The sequence below is a fragment of the Tenrec ecaudatus genome, chromosome 17 (genome assembly GCF_050624435.1).
Source record: "Tenrec ecaudatus isolate mTenEca1 chromosome 17, mTenEca1.hap1, whole genome shotgun sequence".
Lineage (NCBI taxonomy): Eukaryota > Metazoa > Chordata > Mammalia > Afrosoricida > Tenrecidae > Tenrec > Tenrec ecaudatus.
Window position 1 is genome coordinate 30,880,745 of NC_134546.1, and position 21,793 is coordinate 30,902,537.

At 48.1% G+C, this 21,793-nt stretch overlaps 1 protein-coding gene across 1 annotated transcript in view; it reads right to left on the reverse strand.

Moving 5' to 3' along the window:
* CDKL4 (cyclin dependent kinase like 4) overlaps positions 1-21,220 on the reverse strand; it is a 44,030-nt gene extending 22,810 nt beyond the window's left edge. Inside the window, exons 1-3 of the mRNA XM_075535800.1 lie at positions 21,053-21,220; positions 17,405-17,526; positions 7,219-7,291 (exon numbers count right to left, since the gene is read on the reverse strand). Coding sequence (XP_075391915.1) covers positions 7,219-7,291; positions 17,405-17,526; positions 21,053-21,220 — 363 coding nt within the window. The remainder of the gene's footprint in view (positions 1-7,218; positions 7,292-17,404; positions 17,527-21,052) is intronic.
* Positions 21,221-21,793: the final 573 nt, after the last annotated feature.

The window sequence follows — 21,793 nt, forward strand, 5'->3', positions numbered from 1 at the left end:
GGGTGCCTCCAGAAACAGGCCTTCCAGGGGACAGCAAGCCCAGAGAGAAAGCCACCACTCAGTGCACCCCAAAGAGAAGCCCCAGACCCAGGCTGACTGTCATAGCCTGGCCCTCAAGTATAGATCACTCTGTGCTCTTCCAAGAACCTTCCCTCTCATTGTTTCTTTCCCGAAACAGCCCCGTGCTGGGAGGCGGCCTGGCAGGGTCTGCAGGTTAAAGTCTAAAGGTGACCCACTTCCCTGCTGTCCGTCCCTGCCTCACTCCCCGTTCCTTCCAGTGTCCCTGCCCAGTGGGCACTTCTGAAACCATTGTTCCTTGTTTCTACAATAGTGATCTAAGCAGCAGATCAAAGACTAAAGCCATTCTCGGTCACCAAAAAGGCACTGACAGCTGATAGCTGTCCCCAGTTAGCTTTCATTCTGATTGCAGGGTTACGGTTTTGTCATGTGAACAACCAACTGGCTTGTGGGAAAACTTCCTAGCACCCTGAAAGTCCTGAGACCGTGGATCCTATTGTTTAAAAAAAAATCCTTGTTGACTATAAACCAATCTAGCTTTGATAGCTCTTAAGGCATTTGGATGGGCTCCCTCAGTCCTACTCCATCAACCACTCTGTGATTTAACTGGGATAGAGGGGCGTCCCTCAGGTGAGTTTGCATCACAGTTCTATGATCTGTTGTTACAGTCTGTAAGTTGTTAGTCTCGGAAACCCACGGGGGAAGTTCTACTCTGTCCCATAGTGTTGCCATGAGTCGGCATAGACTGGCTGCCAGCAAGCATGAGTTGTGTCACTAAGTACGAAGCAGATGAGCTTGCATTTATCTCCTGGTCTAAGGGGGTCCCTGGTAGCATAGTGGCTACGCACTGGGCTGCAACCTTCAAGGTCCACAGTTTGAAACCACCCATTGCTGCGGGAAAGACGGGGCTCTCTACCTTAGTCAGGGTCTTGGAAGCTTACAAGGGCAGTTCTACCCTGCCCTAGAGGGTCGCCATGAGTTGGCATCGATTCGATGGCAGTAAGTTTTACTGGCCTATTTTAGCATATTTTGGCTCTAATGTACATGCATGTCAACTTTACAGAAACTTTTTTCCAACTAAAATATACAAAGGCAAATGAAGTTTAATCTGTTCCAAAGAAATACAGTTTTATTGGTTATTGGTGTCATGATAGGTGAGAGAAATGACTGGTCTGAAAACGGATGGACGTGTTCTAACACTGGGTTGTGGTAATGGCTGAACAACTCTTAATCTGAGAAACATTGACGTGGAAAGTTAAAACGGGAGCACTTGGTGGTATGAAACTTCCATTACATTGTGGAGAGAGAGCAAGTTACTGACACACAGGGCATGGTGTTGAAGAAAGCAAAAATAGGGTAAGAATTGTTGACACAATAAGAAACGGAGCTGGGAGGATGGTCGATACATGGGCACGCTGCAGTCATTTTGTCCCCTGCAAAGCCATGTTCACTGCCAACGCTCAGTGACCAGCTTATTTCCCACCAGAGATTAAGAAACACGTAGGCCACTGTAACAGAAGGCTTGTCATCAACTTGGGTTTCATAGTCAGCTTTCAACAAACACTGGCTCAGTCCGGTGACTGTGGCTAAGGGGCAGTCTCTTCTTTATTGGTTCAGAGCCAGCAAGAAGGTATCTGTGGAATTTTAACCTGGACACTCTGTTTCCATCATCCCTGTGACCTTCCTCATCAGAAATACCTTTTTCGGTAACTGTCTGAACAATGGTTTTCATTATCTGATAAGGTGGTCTTCTTTGAGCTCCAGGGAGAGATATTCCCATAGCAACCCGGGGAACTTCCTGACAAACAGAACTTTAAAATCAACAAGGCGCTGCTAGGTTTTGCAACTTGAAGCTCCTATCTCAGACATCGCTGCGGTGTCCTCATTTTTGAGATAAAGTTGTTTTTCTCTTCACAAGACAGGTGAGGGCCCAACAGGTCACATGGCCTGGTGTAACTATAGGGTAGGAAGGGGGACGAGTTGAGTCGGTGATTTTCCATCAGTCCCAGACTTTTCAAAATGTAAGGTGCGCGCAAATCGCCTGGGGAGCTTGTTGAAATGCAGACCCAGTTTCTGCAGGGCTGGGATCGACCCGAGAGTCTGCATTTCTAACGAGCTCCCAGGTAATGTCTGTGCAACCGCACTCTGAGTAAGGCCCAAAGGCTCTGAAATCTGGTGCCGCTGAGTCTCCAGCGTGACCCCAGAGGGCAGGGAAAACGTACAGAAACAGCCTGTCCCCTCGTTTGCCCTCAGAGCGGCAGGTGAGCACATTCACCGCTGTACTCCCAGGGCTCCTCTGTACTTTGAGTCCCAAGGCCTTAACCCCTGGTGACTTTGACCTTCGCCATCTTGGCTAGGGTCACGACTGTGGAGATAACAAAGTGTACATGAGCCACTGCTTGGGAACTGAGACTCCTCGGTAGTACCACTGAGTCCGCTTGCCCTTTCTGCCCCTTTGAGCGTATCGTGAGGTTTCTTCCCAAAGTGAGGGGCGCTGAAAGGTTTGGGATGTGTTCTAACGGCTTATACATGGCTTAGATTTTTGTTCTTGGCATGTCCATGTTGCTAATAAGGTAAAATGGAAAGGTGGACACAATACAAGAATGAGGTCGTCAGGGTTCAGAAGTTGTTTCCATCACGGGAGAGAGAGAGGAGCGTGGAAAACAACCATCTTTAATGGAGGTCCTGGTGGCAGAGAGTGGGTTACACGTGCACTGTCAAACCAAGGTTTGAAGCTTCCAGTCGCTCCACAGGAGAAAAACGGAGGCTGTCTAGTCTTGTAAAACCTCAGTCCACTCTGTCCCACGTGGTCACTGAGTTGGGGTCAACTTGACAGCACTGAGTTTGGGGGGTTGGAGTAACGGAGGTCACAAATGACCAATGATCTAATTTTTCATGATCTCATTTTTCATGCTTTTACAGCTTAAGACACAAAACGGCCATTCCGGACAGAGAAATGAGGGCAGCTGCCGTCAACCGCGATGGCTGGGTCTGTCAACTAGTGAGGCACAGCCGCCGTTAGGTAGTTGATTGACAGACTGACTGACTCATTCTTTCTTGCGGTTACTCGGTGTCATCCAGCATCGTGTCTGTGAGGAACTCCACGGTGGTCACTGTCCGAGGGACACGCAGAAATTAGCCACTAATTCATTGGAGTTTATAAGCCCGTCTGCAGCAAGGGGTCTTGTGTTTAGGGGTAAAGAGTGAGCACTTGATGTCAGCAGTGTTTGTTTAAAAGATCTTTTAAAACAATAGGTCTGGATTTCTTTTTAAGGGAAAATGTGGCACAGAATCTCACTTTTTTCCAGAAACCAGACTTCCTGGGCCCACTGAGGCTGGGATAAACCCGGAATCCGAGATAATTTTTAAGCCTTGAATCAAAACTTTCCCCACGAAGCTGCCTTTAAACATGTAGCTAAACTAGTAAAGAACGTCTGCCCTGAGCAATGCACTCCTGTTTTGGAGAGGGTAGGGATGGTGGTGGTGCAGTGCTTTTTATTGTGGTTTGGGTAACAGTTTATACAGCAAATTCATTTTTTTTTCACTCAGCAACTCACATTTTGTTTCAGGAAATTGCTCACCATCCTCTCAATGAAGTAGCCCCTTTCCCACCTTCTCCCTGACCCCCATTTCCATTCATCTATCTTCTCAGCCCCCTTTTGACTTCTAACCTTTGTTTGGGGGCAGGTTTAGTCCAGATGTCAATGATATTATTTTCATGAGTTCTTGAATTTCTTCATTATTTCCTTTTCTAAAAAGTTTTATTGACGCATAATTCACGTATCCTACGATTCAATAGTTTAAACGTATTGAAAGAGTCGTGTGGTCAGCACCAGAATCCACTTTAGGAAATTTTCTCCTTCCTTGTCCTCCTTAGCTCCCCATCGCCCCTCAACCTCACCTGCTCATCACCCTCCAAAAATATTAATCCAGTGACTGTCTCTAGATTTACCTATCCTGGATTTCACATACAGGGAAGCATGTAAAAGGAAATCTCAACAATAAAATGAAAAAGAGAAAGAAAAAAACCTTGGTTGAAATCAGAAAATCATTAAACTGGAACAACTTTAACATGGATCAGAAGGGAAGGCAGAGGATAAGGGGTTAATTTTCCCCTAACTGAGCCTGCCTCCGTCCACTTTCCCAGGACCTGTCACAGAGCAAGGCTGCTCCCATCCCTGGTCAATGGTCAGAGGACTCAGGCCGCATAGCGATCCTGAAAATGGAGGTGGGGCTTCCAGAGTCAGCCGTAGCCTGAGAGCAGTGCCCTCGTCTGAGGGATTTCTAACCACGGTTAAACTGGCAACAATAGCTCCAAGACAGATGTTACCGACAGAGAATCTAAGTTCCATGGTGACAGAACGGGGGTAGAGATAGTGAGAATAGCAACACCAGGTGAAGCATGGAGACAATATGGAATGGGAGGGAGTACGTTTTGTGATGTATAGTTTCACCAAAAAAAAAAAAAGGTGGGGTGGGGAATCACTTTACCCAGAAAACTCCTTTGGTGAACTTCAATACTTGCCTCTAGGCTGGTGGAAATCTACAGTGAAAGACTCCATTCAAGCATCATCCTTAGTTAAGCACTTGCACCATAAAGAATAGGTCTGTGTATATATCTTGGGACTAGTATCCCTTTATAATTTATTAACAGAAAAGCTTTTGATTTATTCTGATCATAGCGTCACCCACTTTCATAGAACTAAAGCGTTTCCGGTACACTGAGCTGCATCGCCATGGTGCCCTGGTTTCTGTCCCTGCAGTCATCCCAGGCTCCGAGGAGAGACCCGCTGCCCAGGCCCAAACTGACCATATAGTGTCGTCAGCACCTTGCCTCCGTGCAGCCTCCACTTATGCACCAGGTCGACAACGGGACAGTGCAAGGGTGGGAACACATCAGGTTATAAAATCCCCGAGTTTACACTGATGTCCCAACAAAACGCCTTCACTGCTCGCCACTCAAGGTTACTGAGACACCAACCCGTCGCTGTGAATATAAATAATTTTAAAAAAAGTAACCCAAACCGACAGAGGCCCTGTGAGACAGAGCGGCACTGCCCCAGGTACGTTCATCTTTACTGAAGCTGACTGCCTCACCTTTCCTCGTGGGGCAGCTGGTGATTCCGAACCGCTAACCTTTTCATTCGTAGCTGCGTGTTTTAACGACTGCACCACCAGGCGCCTTCAACTAAAGGGGGTGGGAAGAAATAAACTCCCTTCGATGGAGTCGATGCTGACTCTCAGCAACCCTAGAGGCCGTGGTAGGAGTGTTCCTGTGAGTTTCTGAGCTCCCTTACTTATCTTGTACTCTAACCGGTCACCAGTGGCCAGGGATTCAGACAAGAACAGAAAACACATGATCACGACGTGCCCCTTAACAGGATGCATCCAAATCGGGGTGCTGGCCAAGAATACTGACAGTACCGTGAACTGTCAGAACAACACATCAGTCTGGGAAGAAGTACAACCGGAGTATGCCTTGTTACCACGAGGCCAATCCCTGCCAAGGGCATAATACTTGGTAAAGAAGAGGGTCAGCAAAAGAGGGGCCCTCAGGGAGATGGGCAAGCACAGTGACTGCACCGTGGGCTCGGACCGTGTTTCGTGTGTTGAACACGGGGTCGTGACGAGCTGGAGCCAGCTCAATGGCACCCAGCCACAAGAGCAACAGTGTGCACGCGGGCCAGGCTTTAAAAAAAAATAGAATTCTGATGAATAAATGCAAAAGGAGGAACAGAATTAGAAAATCCCCCTATGATAGCCCTAATGAAGAAATGGACATAGGCAAGAATCGTCGATGGATGTAAAATGTTGATGGATAAATTGGTCATTGCCACATTAATGTCTCCTGCACCCACGGATCAATCTCATCATCAATGAGACAACCAGATGGCAGCAGGAAGTATATAACACCATCCAGGAAGTATATAACACCATCCAGGAAGTATCCTCTTTTTCTTCCAGGAAGTGTTCTTGTCTAAAACACCGGACCTGAATATGGTCAGGCCTCTAGCCACAAATACCGGCGTATGGGAGATACACGGGGAAGAACTAATTAAATCACACATAGGCAGCAATCAGTCAAAGTGATTTCTATGACAGCAGTGTTCCAAGTGTGGTTCGTGGACCAATCATCTCAGAGTCATCTGGGGACCTGTCAGGAATACAAATTCTCAGGCCTCATTTCAAGGAGCCTTGGGGGTGTAGTGATCTCCATTGGGTTGCTAACAGAAAAGCCAGCAGTTCGAAACCACTAGCCTCTCCACAAGAGAAAGCTGAGGTTTTGCGAACTCCCTGCTTCTACGGGAGCAGTTCTGCCCTGCTCTCTTGACTCAATGACAGTTTGTGAGACCCAGATCTGATCTCCCAAATCGGGAACTGGGGGGGTGGGAAAGAGCTCAGCTGGCTGTTTTTTACAAGCTCTCCAGGTGGTGCTGATGCACAGGTGAGCTTGGGAACATTCAAGGTAGAGGAGACTGTCGGGAAACGAGAGAAATGATAAGATAAAACGAAATGCCATGGCAGATGACAGTATTGATATCCAGAACAGAACAGGACAGAACGAGCAGAACGAAACAAAACAAAACAAAATTCACTTCTGTGGCGTTGATGCTGACTCACAGTGACCCTATCGGAGAGGACTGTCCCCAGACTGTAAGTCTACTCACGTAGAAAGCCCATCTTTCTCCCACAGAGTGGCTGGCGGTTTTCAACTGCTGACCTTGTGGTTAGCACAACGTGTAACCATGACTCCACCAGGGCTCCTCCTGAAACATCATGTGAAACCAGCGTACAGGTATCAGTAGGAGCCAATCACACTGTGGTTAAAGGGGGTGCCCGGGTGGGGTAGTGGGTATGAGTCAGACTGCGATTCACAGTAAGTCGGCCCTTCAGAATGACCAGCTGCTCCTCGGGAGAGAGGGAGGCAGGACTGTCTGCTCTCCGGGATAACTAGAGTCTCTGTCCTCAGGGTCACCCTGAGTAGGCATCGACTCAGTGGCAGTGAGTTTGTTCTCGTGGCTAAAGGAAGTACTTGTGCCACCAGCGTTCGCTCGCACGGAACGCAGGCCCTTGATTCCCACAGACGCTGGAAAAGGGTCAGGACTCGGGCATGACTTCTCCGGGGAGCCTGCGTCCTGCCGTTCGGGCCCCTGAGCTCTTTGGGAGAAAGAGTCGGCACGAGGAAGCGACGTTACTTACGTTGTGTTTATGACAGAAGTCTAGAGCTTGAAGGGTTTGCCATAAGACACTTTTGATCACTCCATCGGCAACGCTGGGGGAAGAAACAGACATGAAGATTCTGAGGGGCCAGGGTTGGGGTGGGGGGGATGGACAGCATCAGACATGACCGAGGAGCATGGGGGAGGGGGTTCTGCAAATTTCCCTTATGTAAAATTGAGTAAGACTTGCTCTGCTTTATCACAACGAGGCCATTTTTCTTTGACAAATCATTTCTACCTGTGAGAGTAATGTGCGTTTCACAAAGTTCATGGAAAAGTGCTGAAGGATAATGGGAAATTTCCAGACTTTTGGAAGCCCCCCTTCGTACATGCTTATCACAAAAATTCACATCATGTAGAAAAGTTCACCCTCCAGGGCAGGGTAGAACTGCCCCTGTGAGTTCCCGAGTCTCATTGTTTAAGGGAGTGGAAAGCCCCTTTCTCCTACAGAGGCGGTTTGGAACTTTGAACCGCACATTCAGAACAAAGTCTAACTACTCCGCCACCAGAGCCCTATCCCTTTTATCCTCCTGCCAAACATCTGTGCACGAGTGTCCCCATCTCTCCATTGTCTCACCAACATATGGTTTCCACGATTTTGTGGTTTTTTGCCAATCTGCAATTAAAATACAAAGATGGCTCATTTGGGGTTTTGTGTTATGCCATCCTTTGGGGATTCCCTGTCCATCTGCTGCATGGCTTTTTTTTTTTTTAACAGTGGCCTGCTTATTCTTTTCTTACCAATTTCATGAAGACTAGACATCTTAACATGTTGAAAACACTTTTCTCAGCCAGTTGTCATTCAACTTGGTTTATGGGGGTAATGTCCACCCCACCCCCTTCCCACCCACCCTTAGCTTCAAAATGACAAACATAGTCTCTCAACTAAATGGTCACTGTGTGAATGTCTTTCCATTTAAAAACTAGGAATGATGGGATATGCCAGTATGTCACATGAGTTGGATTTAATATTTTGTCATTGGGATACTTGATTCACATACTTAGATAATTTCTTTCAAATCACTTTATTGTGAGTTAAGTCGGGGGGGGGGGGTGTATATCTATCAGATCATCATTTTTGCATTCAACAACGTGAAGCATCAAGCCTCCCCATGGCTTGGCCTGTTCCTTTCCTGCCCCACCTTTGCCCTCTTACTTTTATATATTATGCTGTTTTCCATCCAGGCTAACAGTTGTTTACCCATAGCCCACTGCTTCTCCTCTCTCTCCTCCTCCCTCCCCCATCCCTGGTGAACATCAGAGTCTGTTTCTTTTGGTATGAAAACCTTTATCTCGATGATGATGCTTTTTCATAATGGGCGTCTCCTGCGGTGCTTGTCCCTCCGTCTTTGCCAGACTGTGGCCAACATCATGTCCTCCAGAGTCCATCCACAGCAGGAAGTACTATCTGTTCTTCCACCGGTGGACATTTCAGTTGCTTCCGTCGCCTTGTTATTGTGCTGCGATGCACACCTTGCTTTCTCGGGCTACATACCAGGCAGTGCTGTGGCGGAGTCCCGGGTATTTCCGTTCCTGAGGGAGAGTCGCCGCGCCTTTCCTCGTGCTTGCACCGTTTCACCGTCTCAACAGCAGTATATATAGGAGGGCTCCGGTCTTTGCAGTTGTTGTTTTCTGCTTTTTAGACCACCTTGATCAGTTCTAGGGTTTGGCTGCCCAGCATCTAGATCGCTGTTTGAAAATTGAACGCATGCAGCCGACTCAACAGGTCCCACGGCACAGGAGGCTGCCTGTGTAAGCTGCGGCCCTGCCGACCAGCCTACCTGGGAGAGCCGGGAGCTGCTGAGAAGCGGCAATCGAGGCAGAGAGCGTATTTTCTAATCTCGCAGCAATTTCCTGATCTGAGATAGACGTTACGGTGGCAGGCTCGCAGCACCACTGGCTTGAGGCAGCTCGTGGGCTCTGTTGGTGGTGGTGCTGTCCACCTCAAGGCCACCCCACGTGACAGGGTACAGTGGCCCCACGAGGGCCGTCTTGGCTGAAATCATTAGAGGCAGGCCACCAGGCTTCACTGCACAGAGCCTCGAGGTGGGTTTGAACCACCAACGTTTCATTTGGCAGTCAAGTGCATGATCCCTGCACTGCCCAGGGCTCCTGTGTCCTTTGAAACTCCCCCCCCCCCCCCCAGCTTAATGGAGATACAGTTGTCCCCCACTTTTCCAAAGTTCCCTTTAGGCCACTCCCCGTTTACTGAGGTCAGCATTAGTACCTCTTTTTCTTTTTGCTAACTGAAAGAAACCCCGAAGAGGATTTCTGCTTTTGCAGGAAAAGGTGTGGGGGAAGCGGCTGCTCAGTTTTGCCTTGAGTAGCTGAGAGGGGCCAGATGCGCCCGAGCCGCCTGCCTCAGTGGCCCCTTTCTCGGGACCTGCTGTCAGTGACTGGTCACCAAGCTGCCCTACTGGTGATCTGCGCCTGTGGACACAAGGTCTAAGTGTCATTTGAGGGTGGAGGTGCTCTTGGGTAGGACCTGGTAGGTTATTTTGGGGGTTCTTGGAATTTGCATAGGGAGCCCTGGTGGCCTAGTGTCTGCCTGGGGCTGTGAGCAGCGAGGTCTGCGGTTTGATACCATCAGCCAGGAGAGCTACACTTTACAGCCTCAGGAGCCCCCCGGGGCAGTTCTGCCCTGTCCTGCAGTCACCGGGACCCCCCATTGACTGGATGGCAGGGAGTTTGGTTTGGGTTTGGGAAGTTCCACCTTTTCTCCCCCCTACCCTCATGTCAGTTGCTTGGCTTCCTGCCATTTTGGTTTTTTTTTTAAAGTTTCACAGAACACTTCTTTCGGATAGCCAGGGGACTCTATTCGCACCGGACAGGCGCCTAGTCCTTAGGATGGAAAGCCTTCCACGGAAAGGGACTTGCATGGCATTCTCCTTCTCGCCACTTCTCCCCAATCGAAGACCACCTTGCTGGAAGTTTGTACAAGAGGCCAAGGGACTAGCATGGCCATTTTGAGTGCTCTGAGGCGGAAGGCCAGGGTTCAGGTGCCAGCGTTTGGCGTTTTGCTCCCACCTGACTTTGGTTGCCCGCAGCAAGTTACCTACTTAAGCTCCAGGTGCCTGCAGCCTTCCTCTGGGGAGAGCCTGGTGTTTACTCCATTTGCTCCCAGGCTGGGAGAGGAGATGCGATTAGATAAAGCCAGACAGTCAGCCCAGCCTCGAGGCCCCTCTATAAAGGCCCCAGAGGCCCCAAGAATAGCTAAGGGCCCCGGGTTTTGAAAGAACTGGGAGTGGGGGAGAGGCATTTTGGAAGTCAGTGCGGCTAAAACAGAAGTAGAGACCTAGGTGCCAAGTCACGGAGGCCCAGCAGATCTTGGCAAGGAGTTAGCATGGTACCCCAAGTGCTGTGGGAAGCCTTTGAAGGGGCTAAAGCAGAGCGGGCGTCCTCAGGTGGGGACTGGACTTGTGAGAGGCACCCGTGGATGTGAAACCAAACAAACACAAAGGCACTTTCACATGCGTAGCAACCCTGCAGGGCAGGCGAGAAGTACCCCGTGAGCTTGCAAGACTGCAACGCTATGGGAATAAAAAGCCTCAGCTCCCTCCCTTGGTTTCAAACCGTCAACCTTGAGGATTGCAGCCTAACATGTAAGGTCTCCTGGAAGTGGATAGAGGGAGATTAATTAGGAGGCTGAGTTAATGATCCAGCTGAGCTTCCGTGGTCTCGCTGAGGGTGGGGTAGTGTGAAGGAGCATCGTGGCTGTCGTTCTGGGGAGGGACTAGCTAGGGCAGCCTGTGGTTCTGTTCAGGACCCAATGGCGTGCTGGCAGGACGAAGGGTCAAGACCTAGCAGACTAGTCCTCCACACACGGACTCAGGCACGCCAGAAAGTCCTGAGCTGCCCTCGTGGAAGAGCCATGCCTAGCGGCATCTCACAGGAAGTCCCATGGCCCTGTTGGAGCAAGAATTCCTGGGTGGCGCAGATTCCAAGGCTGACGCTCTCACAGCAAAACAACACATACGAAGGGGCTTTAAGACATTTGTGACCCCTTTTGAATTCTACTTTCCTTGAACTTTTGGAAGCCTTTGTATACAAAATACCAGCACCACCAAATGGCCCCTGCTGGTCTCCTAAAAAGAAAATAGTTCTCAAAAGGACACAGATTCGCACGGTGCTCAATCTACAAAGATGGCACCTGGCCAAGTTACTCTGTCATAGACAGCATCTTTTAAGGCATTTTGAGTGAAATGATTCATTTCTTGTAGAAGTCAATCGATACTCAATGCTTACATGTTGCGCATTGGGCAAGTGCAGAAGTAAATCCAAGCAAGGAATCAGGAAGGCCTTAAAACAAAAGTTAGTTGGAGAAGGCGACCAGAGATGTCCCAGGGGACTGCTCAAGAATGCTCTCGATTGCTCAGGTGAGGGCTTGAGGCCGGTCTCGGTGTCCACGGTGATGGATTGGACTGTGTACTCCTCCTACGTCCATAGAGGAGGATGTGTTGTGAATCTTCTGTGACCCGTGGTTAGCATCCCATGGGCGAGAAGGTTGTCTTCATGCTAAGGTGGCAGGATGCGTAAGGGGTGTGTCGTGACTCCGTCTCTTCTGAGACACACAAGATATTAAACTAGCCGGCAAGCGAACTGAGATGGGGGAAGACAGGCAGGCACCAAGACAGGGGGAGTGGGGGGGAGGCGGCGGCGGGATCCCCAAGGAACCTGGAAGCTGTGCCTGAAGAGAAGGAACTCTCTCCATATTGATCCTGAGGACACCTCCCTCTGGAATTCATCCTCTGCATTCAGATCTCTTAACCTGAGAAAACAGGTTTCTCCTTTTCAGAGCCGTCCGGTTCCTGTACTTCGAGTACAGCAGAACTAGACCACTGAGAATGATAGACCACTGAGATGCTAGGCCACTGAGATGCCAGGCCACTGAGATGATAGGCCACTGAGATGATAGGCCACTGAGATGATAGGCCACTGAGATGCCAGGCCACTGAGATGCCAGGCCACTGAGATGCCAGGCCACTGAGATGATAGGCCACTGAGATGATAGGCCACTGAGATGATAGGCCACTGAGATGATAGGCCACTGAGATGATAGGCCACTGAGATGATAGGCCACTGAGATGCCAGGCCACTGAGATGATAGGCCACTGAGATGCCAGGCCACTGAGATGCCCACTGCCCTTCTCGGTGCAGCTGAGTATGGGAGGCTTGATTTCAATATCACCTGAGGTGAAAGGAGCTGTCCTCGTCCTCCGTGTGGCTTGCGGCTTTTAATCACGTCAGGGCTATTAGCCTCTCCTGGGTTATCTCCTATCTCATCGCCACTCCCATCCTACCCCAGCGGCAGCGGCGGGGTGCTTGCTTTATGGGCGCTCTACACCCGGCTTGCTGACGCCTCCATCCCTTGGCGCTCCTTGCTCCAGACATGCTCAAATTCAAACATCCCGCGGCTTCTTTTGCTTCAGAGCTTTCTGGTTCTTCCTTTCGGACTGCTGGCGGAAACCGGATGGTCGCTTCCACAAGCCGGCCTCCTTACTGTGGACCCACTGCCTAGAGCGGGGCCTTGGGCCCGGGAAGCGCTCAGCTCACAGCGGTTCCCGGCACTTTGTCCACCAGCATCCTGCAGTAAATCCCGGCTGGTGGGCCGGCTGCAGGGTGAGGCGCCATCAAGGCGGCTCCGGCTCCTAGCGGCTGCGTGAACACGGGAATGAACCACACGTGCTACGCCGGCGCATCGCCGCAGTCACGGTGTCAATCGATCTCTCTCTTCAGGGGTCGTCTTCTTCGCTGCCCCTCTAATTCATCAAGCATTACTGGCCCCCTCCCCGCCCCCCCCTAAGGGATTGGTCTCTCCTGATAAGGCCAAAATACATTAATACATGAGAACACGTCCCGCCGTCCTCGCCTCTAAGGACCATTCAGGCTGTACTTCTTCCAAGACAGATCTGTCTGTCCTTTTGGCAGTGACATTCTTCACCAGCACCGTAATTCAAAGCATCGATTCTTCTGTGGTCTTTATTATTCAATGTCCAACTTTCATATGCATAAGAAGTAAGTTAGGTTGTTGTTAAAACCCAGAGAAGAAATATATTTTCTTTTGAAATGAACATGAGCATACGTCCTCACAGAAATAAATGTAAATTTTAGTGAGACAGTCGTACTCTGTGTCACAGGATACTTGAATCGACTTCATTACATTTTCAAGTTATTTTTGATTGAATATTGTTTTAATGATATTTTTCTAAGCAGTGGTTTGAAATTGCAAAATTGTTTGAACTTGCAAAAATGAAATTATTCCTTAAACAAAACAAGAGCAAAAAGCAGCAGGTAAAAATACCATGACTTGGGTCAGATGCACCTTGGTTCTCAAAATGGCATCCTTGCTTTTCAAGCCTGTAAGAGGCTTTGTGCTGGGGATTTGTCCAATACCTCCTTTGATTTCTTGACTGTTGTTCCCATGAGTCTTGACTGGGGATCCAAGCAAGATGGAATCCTTTCGGTTTTCTAACTCCAGGTCTTCGCGCCGTTAATTTAATTGGTCATTCCAATGTGTGTGTGTGTGTTACAATGATGTATCAAACATTCTTAAACATAACTTTTTATACCTATTGGATCATTTTATTATTATAAATTTCTCTTAATGAAATTGCTTGATCCGAAAGTGAAAACAGCTTAAACGATTTTTCACGCACAGTGCTAGGCTGCCACCCTAACTACACTCCCTGTAGTAGCTATTTATTAGAGTGCCTGGCTCCCTGATAGGTCACAATACTGGGGCTTTTGGTTTCTGAAGCATCATTGCCAATGTGGCTGGTAAAAAATCCTTACTAAGGAGGATAAACATGTTTTCATAGGTGTACTGGTCATTTTGCTTCCTTTTAAAAGTGATTTGATTTTTCGTGTCTACTGAAAGTGCACTCCCTGAGGGCAAGAGCTATGTTTGATTCCCATTGTATCCATAACATCTGTAAGTGTGCTCAGTGCATAGCAGGAATTCACTAATTGTCTACAAGGTCGCTGCGCGTCAGAATTGGCTTGATGCCTGTGATTTGGGTGTTTCATGTATACAGAGTTGATAAAATCCTAATTTTAAAGAGAGAAGTACCCAACTAGAACCTGTATTCATTTTTAAAAGTTCGTGAACTCCTGCTGTGTTCATAGGAGGCTTTCTACTCCCTTGAAGTGCCTGGTGGTTTCAATGCTTCACTACATTGACACTGGAGCCCCTGTCTCACCTCTAGAGAGTCATTTCCATCAATCCGTGATCTGACAAATACTGTATCTGCTCTGCCATTTCTCTTAGTTTTGCTTATGACACTTTCTGCCAAAGGGAATTTCTACGACTTGAAGGCCAAGAGCAACAACATAAATACTCTTCCTCTGCTTTTGTGCTCAGAAAAGCCTTTGCCATCAAGACTCAACAGCGATTCTCCTCTATCCCCATCCATGAGTGTTACAGTGCACAACAGGTGATGGAAAAAATCTCAGCTGTTCTTATAGCCATCCGGGAATCAACCATCCGCTCCCCCCAATTTCCACTGCCACCTTGGCAGTCTGCTGCACGTTTGTAGAGACACACTCATGGTGGCTCCTGGACCGCTCTACTGTTTCGCTGGTCGGTCTGTATATTTCGGGGTCATTAGAAAGCTGTCTTAATGACTGTCGGTTTATCATGTGTTTTTGGTTGTGGCCACATCAAGCTCCCGCTTTTGTTCTCCTTAAAATGTAACATTTTCAAATTCAAAAAATAAATCCCATTTTTGTTGTGACTGCAACTTTGTACAGTAAAAAGAAAAACTGAGGAGACAGCATCTTTCTATTGAATATTTTTATTCAGAAATATAGCATGGTGATTTGAATATGGTCTTTTTATGCATCTCAATAGTTTTATGGTGTTCTCTGTAGAGCCAGAAATATTCTTTTTATCTTTATTGGTCCATACACTTTGTTGGTTGCTGAGGTCTGAATGTGATCCTTCACACTTAGCTTTCCCAGACTGTGGATGGAGACCAGAGCTGTGTGCGGATTATGTGGTGGTGTCGTGGTCAGTGGATCGATCCCTAGTGGCGTTGTGGTTACGCATTGGGCTGCTGGCCCCACAGTCAGTGGTTGAAAGCCACCAGGCGCTCCACAGGAGAAAGATGAGGCTTTCTACTCCTGTGAAAAGTGACAGTCTTGGAAACCCACTGCGGCAGGTGTTCCTGCCCTACAGCGGGGCCATGATGGGAAGTGCCTCGGAGGCTGGGAGCTTGGTTTGATGGTTACTGTATGGAACCCTATTCCATCTAATAAAACCCTTGAGGCGATGCTCTTAGACGCTCTTTAAGAGCAATAATATTCTTTGAATGATGGCAATTTTCTCTGGTTTCTAGAAGGCACACATTCTTGATTCTTTTTACTTTGCTTATCACAGTGCAGCGAATTGCCTAGATGGCTTTCCAGCCAGCACCTTCATGATTCCCACCAAGAGACCTTCAGGTTCCTGACGGGGGTGGGGACAAAAGGTGGGGGGTACTGGTTGGATAAAGAGTCAGTTGTGAGTGGTAGTTAGCAGAGTTAATTGTGACTGGGTTTCCCATGAGCCACCCAGAAGCATGGAGTGGGCTTCTCGCTGCCAGCAAGAGAAGTGTGTCCTTTAAACACAGTGCCCCCTGCAAATGGGAGCTCCTGGGTCCGCGAGACAGCTTGGACACCAGAAGGGCGGCAAAGGAGCAGCGAGGCCAGAGCCAGGAGCCAGTGCGTAAGGCAGAGTGATGGAATTCCCAGGCTACAGAGTCAGTAGAGCTGAGTGCTTCTGGCCAGAGGTGGGTTTGCAGAGAAGGGTCCCTCTGAGCTCCTAACTGGGGGAGATAGATGTTCTGACCCAGGGAACTACATGCCTTTTCATTGAGGCTTGCAGCAGAGTGGCCGGTCCTTAAGTTCATTGGCAGCACTAAAAAAAAAAGCCTTGTCACATTGCACGAGCAGTGCCCAGGCCAAGCGAGAGGCGGAGGGCCTGAGAGAAGTCTGCCTGGGCCAAGGCAGAGAAGAAATGGTCCCCAGTAAACAACTGTGCCCTGAGCAGGTCTCCCCTGAGTTGTAGCCTGTCAACTTCCCTAAGAAGCCCCACACTTGCACCCTCTGTGAATGCTGTGTGGCCACTGCCATGAGTTACTGAACCCCCAGCCTGAGAGAGAAAGAGAGAGAGAGAGAGAGAGAGAGAGAGAGAGAGAGAGAGAGAGAGAGAGAGAGAGAGAGACAGAGAGAGAGAGAGAGAGAGGAAGAAGAAGAAGAAAGAACAAACTGGGAGGGACAGTTGGTGTCAGAAGTGGTAAGGAAGCTTGGAGGACAAGGAGAGAGGTGGGGCGTGGGTCTAGGTTCTGCCTCGTGGCATCAGTCTTGGGAGCAGCAGGTGTTTAGCTGTAGCCCCCACGGTTTCTGCACTCCTTGCACGACACTGGCTAGAACGTTCAGAACAAGGTTAGACTGCCCAGCACAGGTTTTTGTCTAGTTTCTTACTTGAAGGTCAGTTCCTCCACTGTTTTCTCATTGGTATGAGATTTAACAATTGATTGGAAGAGGGTTGTTTGTAGATGATGAGAGTGCTCTTTTAATTCTTGTTTACTAAGGTATTTTTCCCCTAAGTGCCTAAATCATGAAAGAATGGGACCTTATATGCCTTTTCAAATTTTACATGTAGTTTTTCCTCTTTTAACCTTTCAGTGAATTGTATGAATCCCAAACCAACCTCACCGCCATCCTCCTGTCAATTCTGACTCACAGCGACTCTCCAGGACAGGGCAGAACTGCTCCTGTGAGTTTCTGAGACTGTAACTCTTTATGCGAGTAGAAAGCCTCATCTTTCTCCCAAGTAGAGGCTGGTGGCTTTGAATTCCCGACCTTGTTGTTAGCAGCCCAACACTTAACCCAGGGCTCCTTGAATTATATGAACAGATGTCCTAATATTGAACCTGAATCCGTTCCTTGAATTGAGACAATCCGATAAAGGGCTTGTCTGTAAAACACACCTTGGTTGTATCTACTCTACGCTTCTCTTCCTAGGTGTAGTTCCTGTGGGTTCCTTTGAGCACGCCCCGCCTCAGAGAAGCGTGGAGAGGAGCTAGGGCCACTGTGGCTGGGCCTTGAAATATGTGTGGGTTGATCCCATATCCAATGAAACTGGAGGCCTGACCCGGTAGACTGGGAGCGCCTACATTACTCACCCACTAGGGTTTCTTTCCAGCTCATTTAAGAGTGTGTGGTCGCAGTATTCGAACACCAGGTGCATCTTCCTTTTTCTCCGGAACACCTCAATGAGGTTCACCAGGTTCGGGTGCTTTAGCTGCTGCAAAGGGAAGGAGACACACGGCTTAGGGATCGGCTTGGAGGAGAGGCTTCTCCCAGGCACAAATGACGTCTGCTTACTGTGACCTGTGTCTCTCACGTGGAGCCTTTCATGCGCCACTGACAGGTCTCACTCAGTAGGAATCACAGAGACTACGAGTGGCAAGACATATAAGGATCCCCCGAGCCTACCCGTAATAGATGGAGACTAAATGGTTTGACTCTCAGGTGACAGCAAATGACGTTATGTGATTTCAGATACCAGCCTCAGAACAACCCCCCGCCCCCTCCGGTCACCCCAAAAAACCAACATTTTATGGAAGCGTCAAATAGCCAAGTCGTAAAATCTGAGTCAGTATTGAGAAGCCGCTGGAGCTCATCCATAGCCACTCGGCTTAGCTCGGGCCTCAGACCAGAGCAGACTTCAGCTGAGTGACACCCGCTGCTGGTCCTCGCTCCACGACGCTTCCAGCTTCACTGCCTGTCCCGGGAGCCTGCCCACTCCCAGTGAAGCCTGTGCTCTTAATTTATTACTTTTCAGCCCTGTCCTTTCATTTTCTTGTTCTCTCTCATACGGACAGGTTTTATGAGTTAAATTCTCTTCCCCAGTGAAAGCCTCGCATAGGGCAGCTTGTAGTGCACCCTTGTATACTGGAGGACAATTGCAATCAAGTAAAATCATCCCTCACTGACTGCTTAATTTGTCACCTAACTATACAATGGTGTAAGCCAGGGCAGTCCCGTACACAGTCTCGGTGGCTGAGGAGTCCATACGAAGTCCTGGGCAGAGCCGGGCACTTAGAAAGGGTCTTCTAACCACGTGGACAGGGCCGCAGCAGCCGTCAGCCAAGACGTGTGGTCACCCCACTTGGAACTAACCTTCCCCAGGATTTTCCAAAAAACCTCGTATAGGACGCCAACGAACTTTTCAGCCCCTGTGCTGTGGACCCAGAGAGACCTGTCACGTGTTTGCTGTATGGCAGATGCTCAGTAGATATTGGCGGCCGAGCAGAGCCGTATGTATTGGGGCTAAGTGTGGCTTGAGCCCCCGAAATCGGCCTGCGAACCACATGCCTGTGGCTCAACCGCTGGAAAACTCAAATGAAACTCACAGCCACCGAGGTGATCCTGACCCCTAGTGACCTAAGGGAAGCAGACCAGCTCCCTGGAGTATCCGGGTCTGTGTCTCGTTGCAGACGTAGACCGGAACGAGTGTGCAAGCCATCTTCACGCAGCGTGGCAGTGGGGTTCAACCTGCCCACCTCTCGGTTGGTAACCCAAAGCTTAACCCTCTGCAACCCTAGGGGCTCTTTAAAATGGACCCAAAGCACCAAGATGATTTGTTTTCAGTGGGCAACACCGCCCACCAGGGCACAGAGGCACGTGGTGGAGAAGAAGGCTGGCCCACAGTCAAGTCTGGTGACACAAAGTCGCGGTTAAGCCTGGTGGGAGGGGGGTTGGAGGGTTCCAAAACTACAGCTCCTTTACAGGCAAAGTTCACGTGGCCTCCCCCCAAAAATGGAGCCCTAGCCAGAGTGAAGTACAAGGCTCAGAGAGGAGTCAACGGAAAACAGAAAACAAACAAGCACAGTATGTGAGGCACGTCAGGCAGACTTATCACGGGAAGAAGATGTTCAAGGGCCTCATGGGTGCGGCATACCAAAAGCAAGAAAGAATTCAGAGACGTCAAATCCCAAGCAGACTCACTGCCATTTAGGGTCAATGTCGATTAGCCGTGACCCTGTAGGACAGGGTAGAACAGCCCACCAGGTTTTGGAGACTAACTTAAAAACAGTTTTTAAAATTAAAAGGTCATTTTATTGGGGGATCTTACAGCTCTTTTAACAAATCCATACTTCAATTGTATCAAGCATATTTGTACATATGTTGCCATCATTATTTTCCAAACATTTGAGCCCTTGATATCAGCTCCACTTTTTCCCCTTCCCTCCCGCCTCCCATCCTCATGATCTCTTGATAAATTATAAATTATTTTCATATCGTGTGCCCACCACTGTCTCCCTTACCCCACAGTTTCTGCTGTTCATCCCCCTGAGGGTGTGTGTATGTGTGTGTGGTTATGTGTCGATTGTTGCAATAGGTTCCCCCTTCCTCTCCTCAACTCCACACCTTCCCCCTACCCTCCTGGTATTGCTACTCCCATTCCTGTTCCTGGATTCCAGGAACAAGGATCAGAGACTAACTTTTTACAGGAGTAGAAAGCTGCCCTTTTCTCCCGAGGACTGCCTGGTGGTTTCAAACTGCTTACCTTGTGGTTAGCAGACCAATATGAAACCCACCACGTCAGAGAATTAGCTTAAGTGGAAATCTAGTTAATGATGATCCTAACGTTCACTGTTACATTGGGGAAGTTGTACACCAGGAGTGTTAATTTGGCTTGAAGTTTTGGGGAGGGGGTTGTAAAAAATACTACTTTATAAAGCAACTCAGTGTTTGGGTCCAGACATACCCTGCAGTTTAGCTCTGTGACTGCTACGAAGCTGCTGGCTAACTGGTGCCCTCTGCTGACGAAGAGAGAACAATGCCCCAAGCATGGATTCTTGAAAACAATCATCCAAAGCCCCAGACCAAACCCACTGCTGACTCACTCATAGCGGCCCTACCGGACGGAGCAGAACTGCCTCTGTCAGTTTCCGGGACAGTAATTCTTTGCAGTAGAAAGCTCCATCCATCTTCTGAGGAGCAGCTGGTGGTTTCAAACTGCTGACCTTGCAGTGAGCAGCCCAATGTGTAACCACTGTACCATCAGGGCTCCAGTATATATTATAACAATGGTGGGGGAAATGGGGAGCTAATAATGATAAGTACAAGAAAGAACAAATTATTCTGTCCTTGATTGTGGTTGATGGCTGCACAACTCTGTAATATGATTAAATAATTGGACCGTATGGCACGTGAACTACATGTCAATAAAACTGTTTTTAAAAACCACTTGACCTTAATGGCTACATTAATACTTTGAAAAGGACGAAGAGTGAATTTGTCAAATCCTATTAGAATAAAAATAACAAAAGCCTTTAGTTGAAAAAAATTTGTACTATGGGCTTTAAAAATCGAGTCCTAATAAAATGTTTTAAAAAATAAATAAATAAAATAAGAATTTTGCACAAAAAAAAAAGACTCAGGAAAGAGCAACTCTGATTGAAAAAAAATTAAAACATAATGGAATTTCCCTATAAGCTTTTTGAAGCTCCCTCACATGTAACTAAGGGTAATTATTCAGTAATGACAGGCAGGGATAAATCCATTTTGGTGCCTACTGGGCAGTTGGAGTTTTGGGCTGTGACCGGGCCAGGAGATATTTTCCAGTTGCTGGTTTGGAGGGTGGGGAATCCTGGATGAGGGGTCAGGGTTGGTGAAGTTATTTTGTTAAATTTAAATACATAGCTTTAAAAAAATCCATTTGGGGGGGAAGTACCCCTCATATCGTGTTAAATTCCTTTGGCATGTTCCCGTGTGTATTTTCCCTCATACCACAATTACACAGTCACGTAGAGCAGACCTACCTTTAACATTCGTATTTCTCTCAGTGCTATTTTCTTAACAATGGGATCATCTTCAGATTCCACAAACTTTTTAATAGCTACCACTTGACCAGAGGTTTTATTTCTGCATTTGAAAACAACCCCGTAAGATCCTTCTCCGATCTTTGCTAGTTTCTCATACTTCTCCATTATATTTGAAACAACTTCACTTTACGTGTTCTTTGGCCGGCGGTTTCGTAATGTTGCACCTGGAAAAGAAGATTGACTTGCCTTAATCACGTTACAAAGTGCAATGGTCTCACTACTTGCTTAGAACACGAAGTTCCCAAGAATGTCAGAGGTCTCGTTTCATTGGTTAAAGCATCTTTAAACAAATACTTGATGCTATTTGGTTAGCTTGGTCTTGTCTTAATGCAGTTCTCTGACCGATCACAAAAATATCGCATATAATTTTTTAGCCGAGGTTCTGTATTTGCCTAAGGAAATTAAAAGAATATGTAGAAAGGCACTCTATTCCACCTATTGTCATTGCCCACAAGGAAGTGATTAGAATGTGATGTTATCAAAGTCAGTAGAAGGAAATGTTCTTCCTTTTAAAGATGGCTTCGTTGCTTCCTTCTTGGCAGTGGTTCTCAACCTTCCTCACGCCGCGACCCTTTCATACAGTTACTCATGTGGTGGGGACCCCCCAATCATAACATGATTTTCGTTGCTACTTCATCACTGTAATTTTGCTACTGTTATGAATCAGGTGACCCCTGT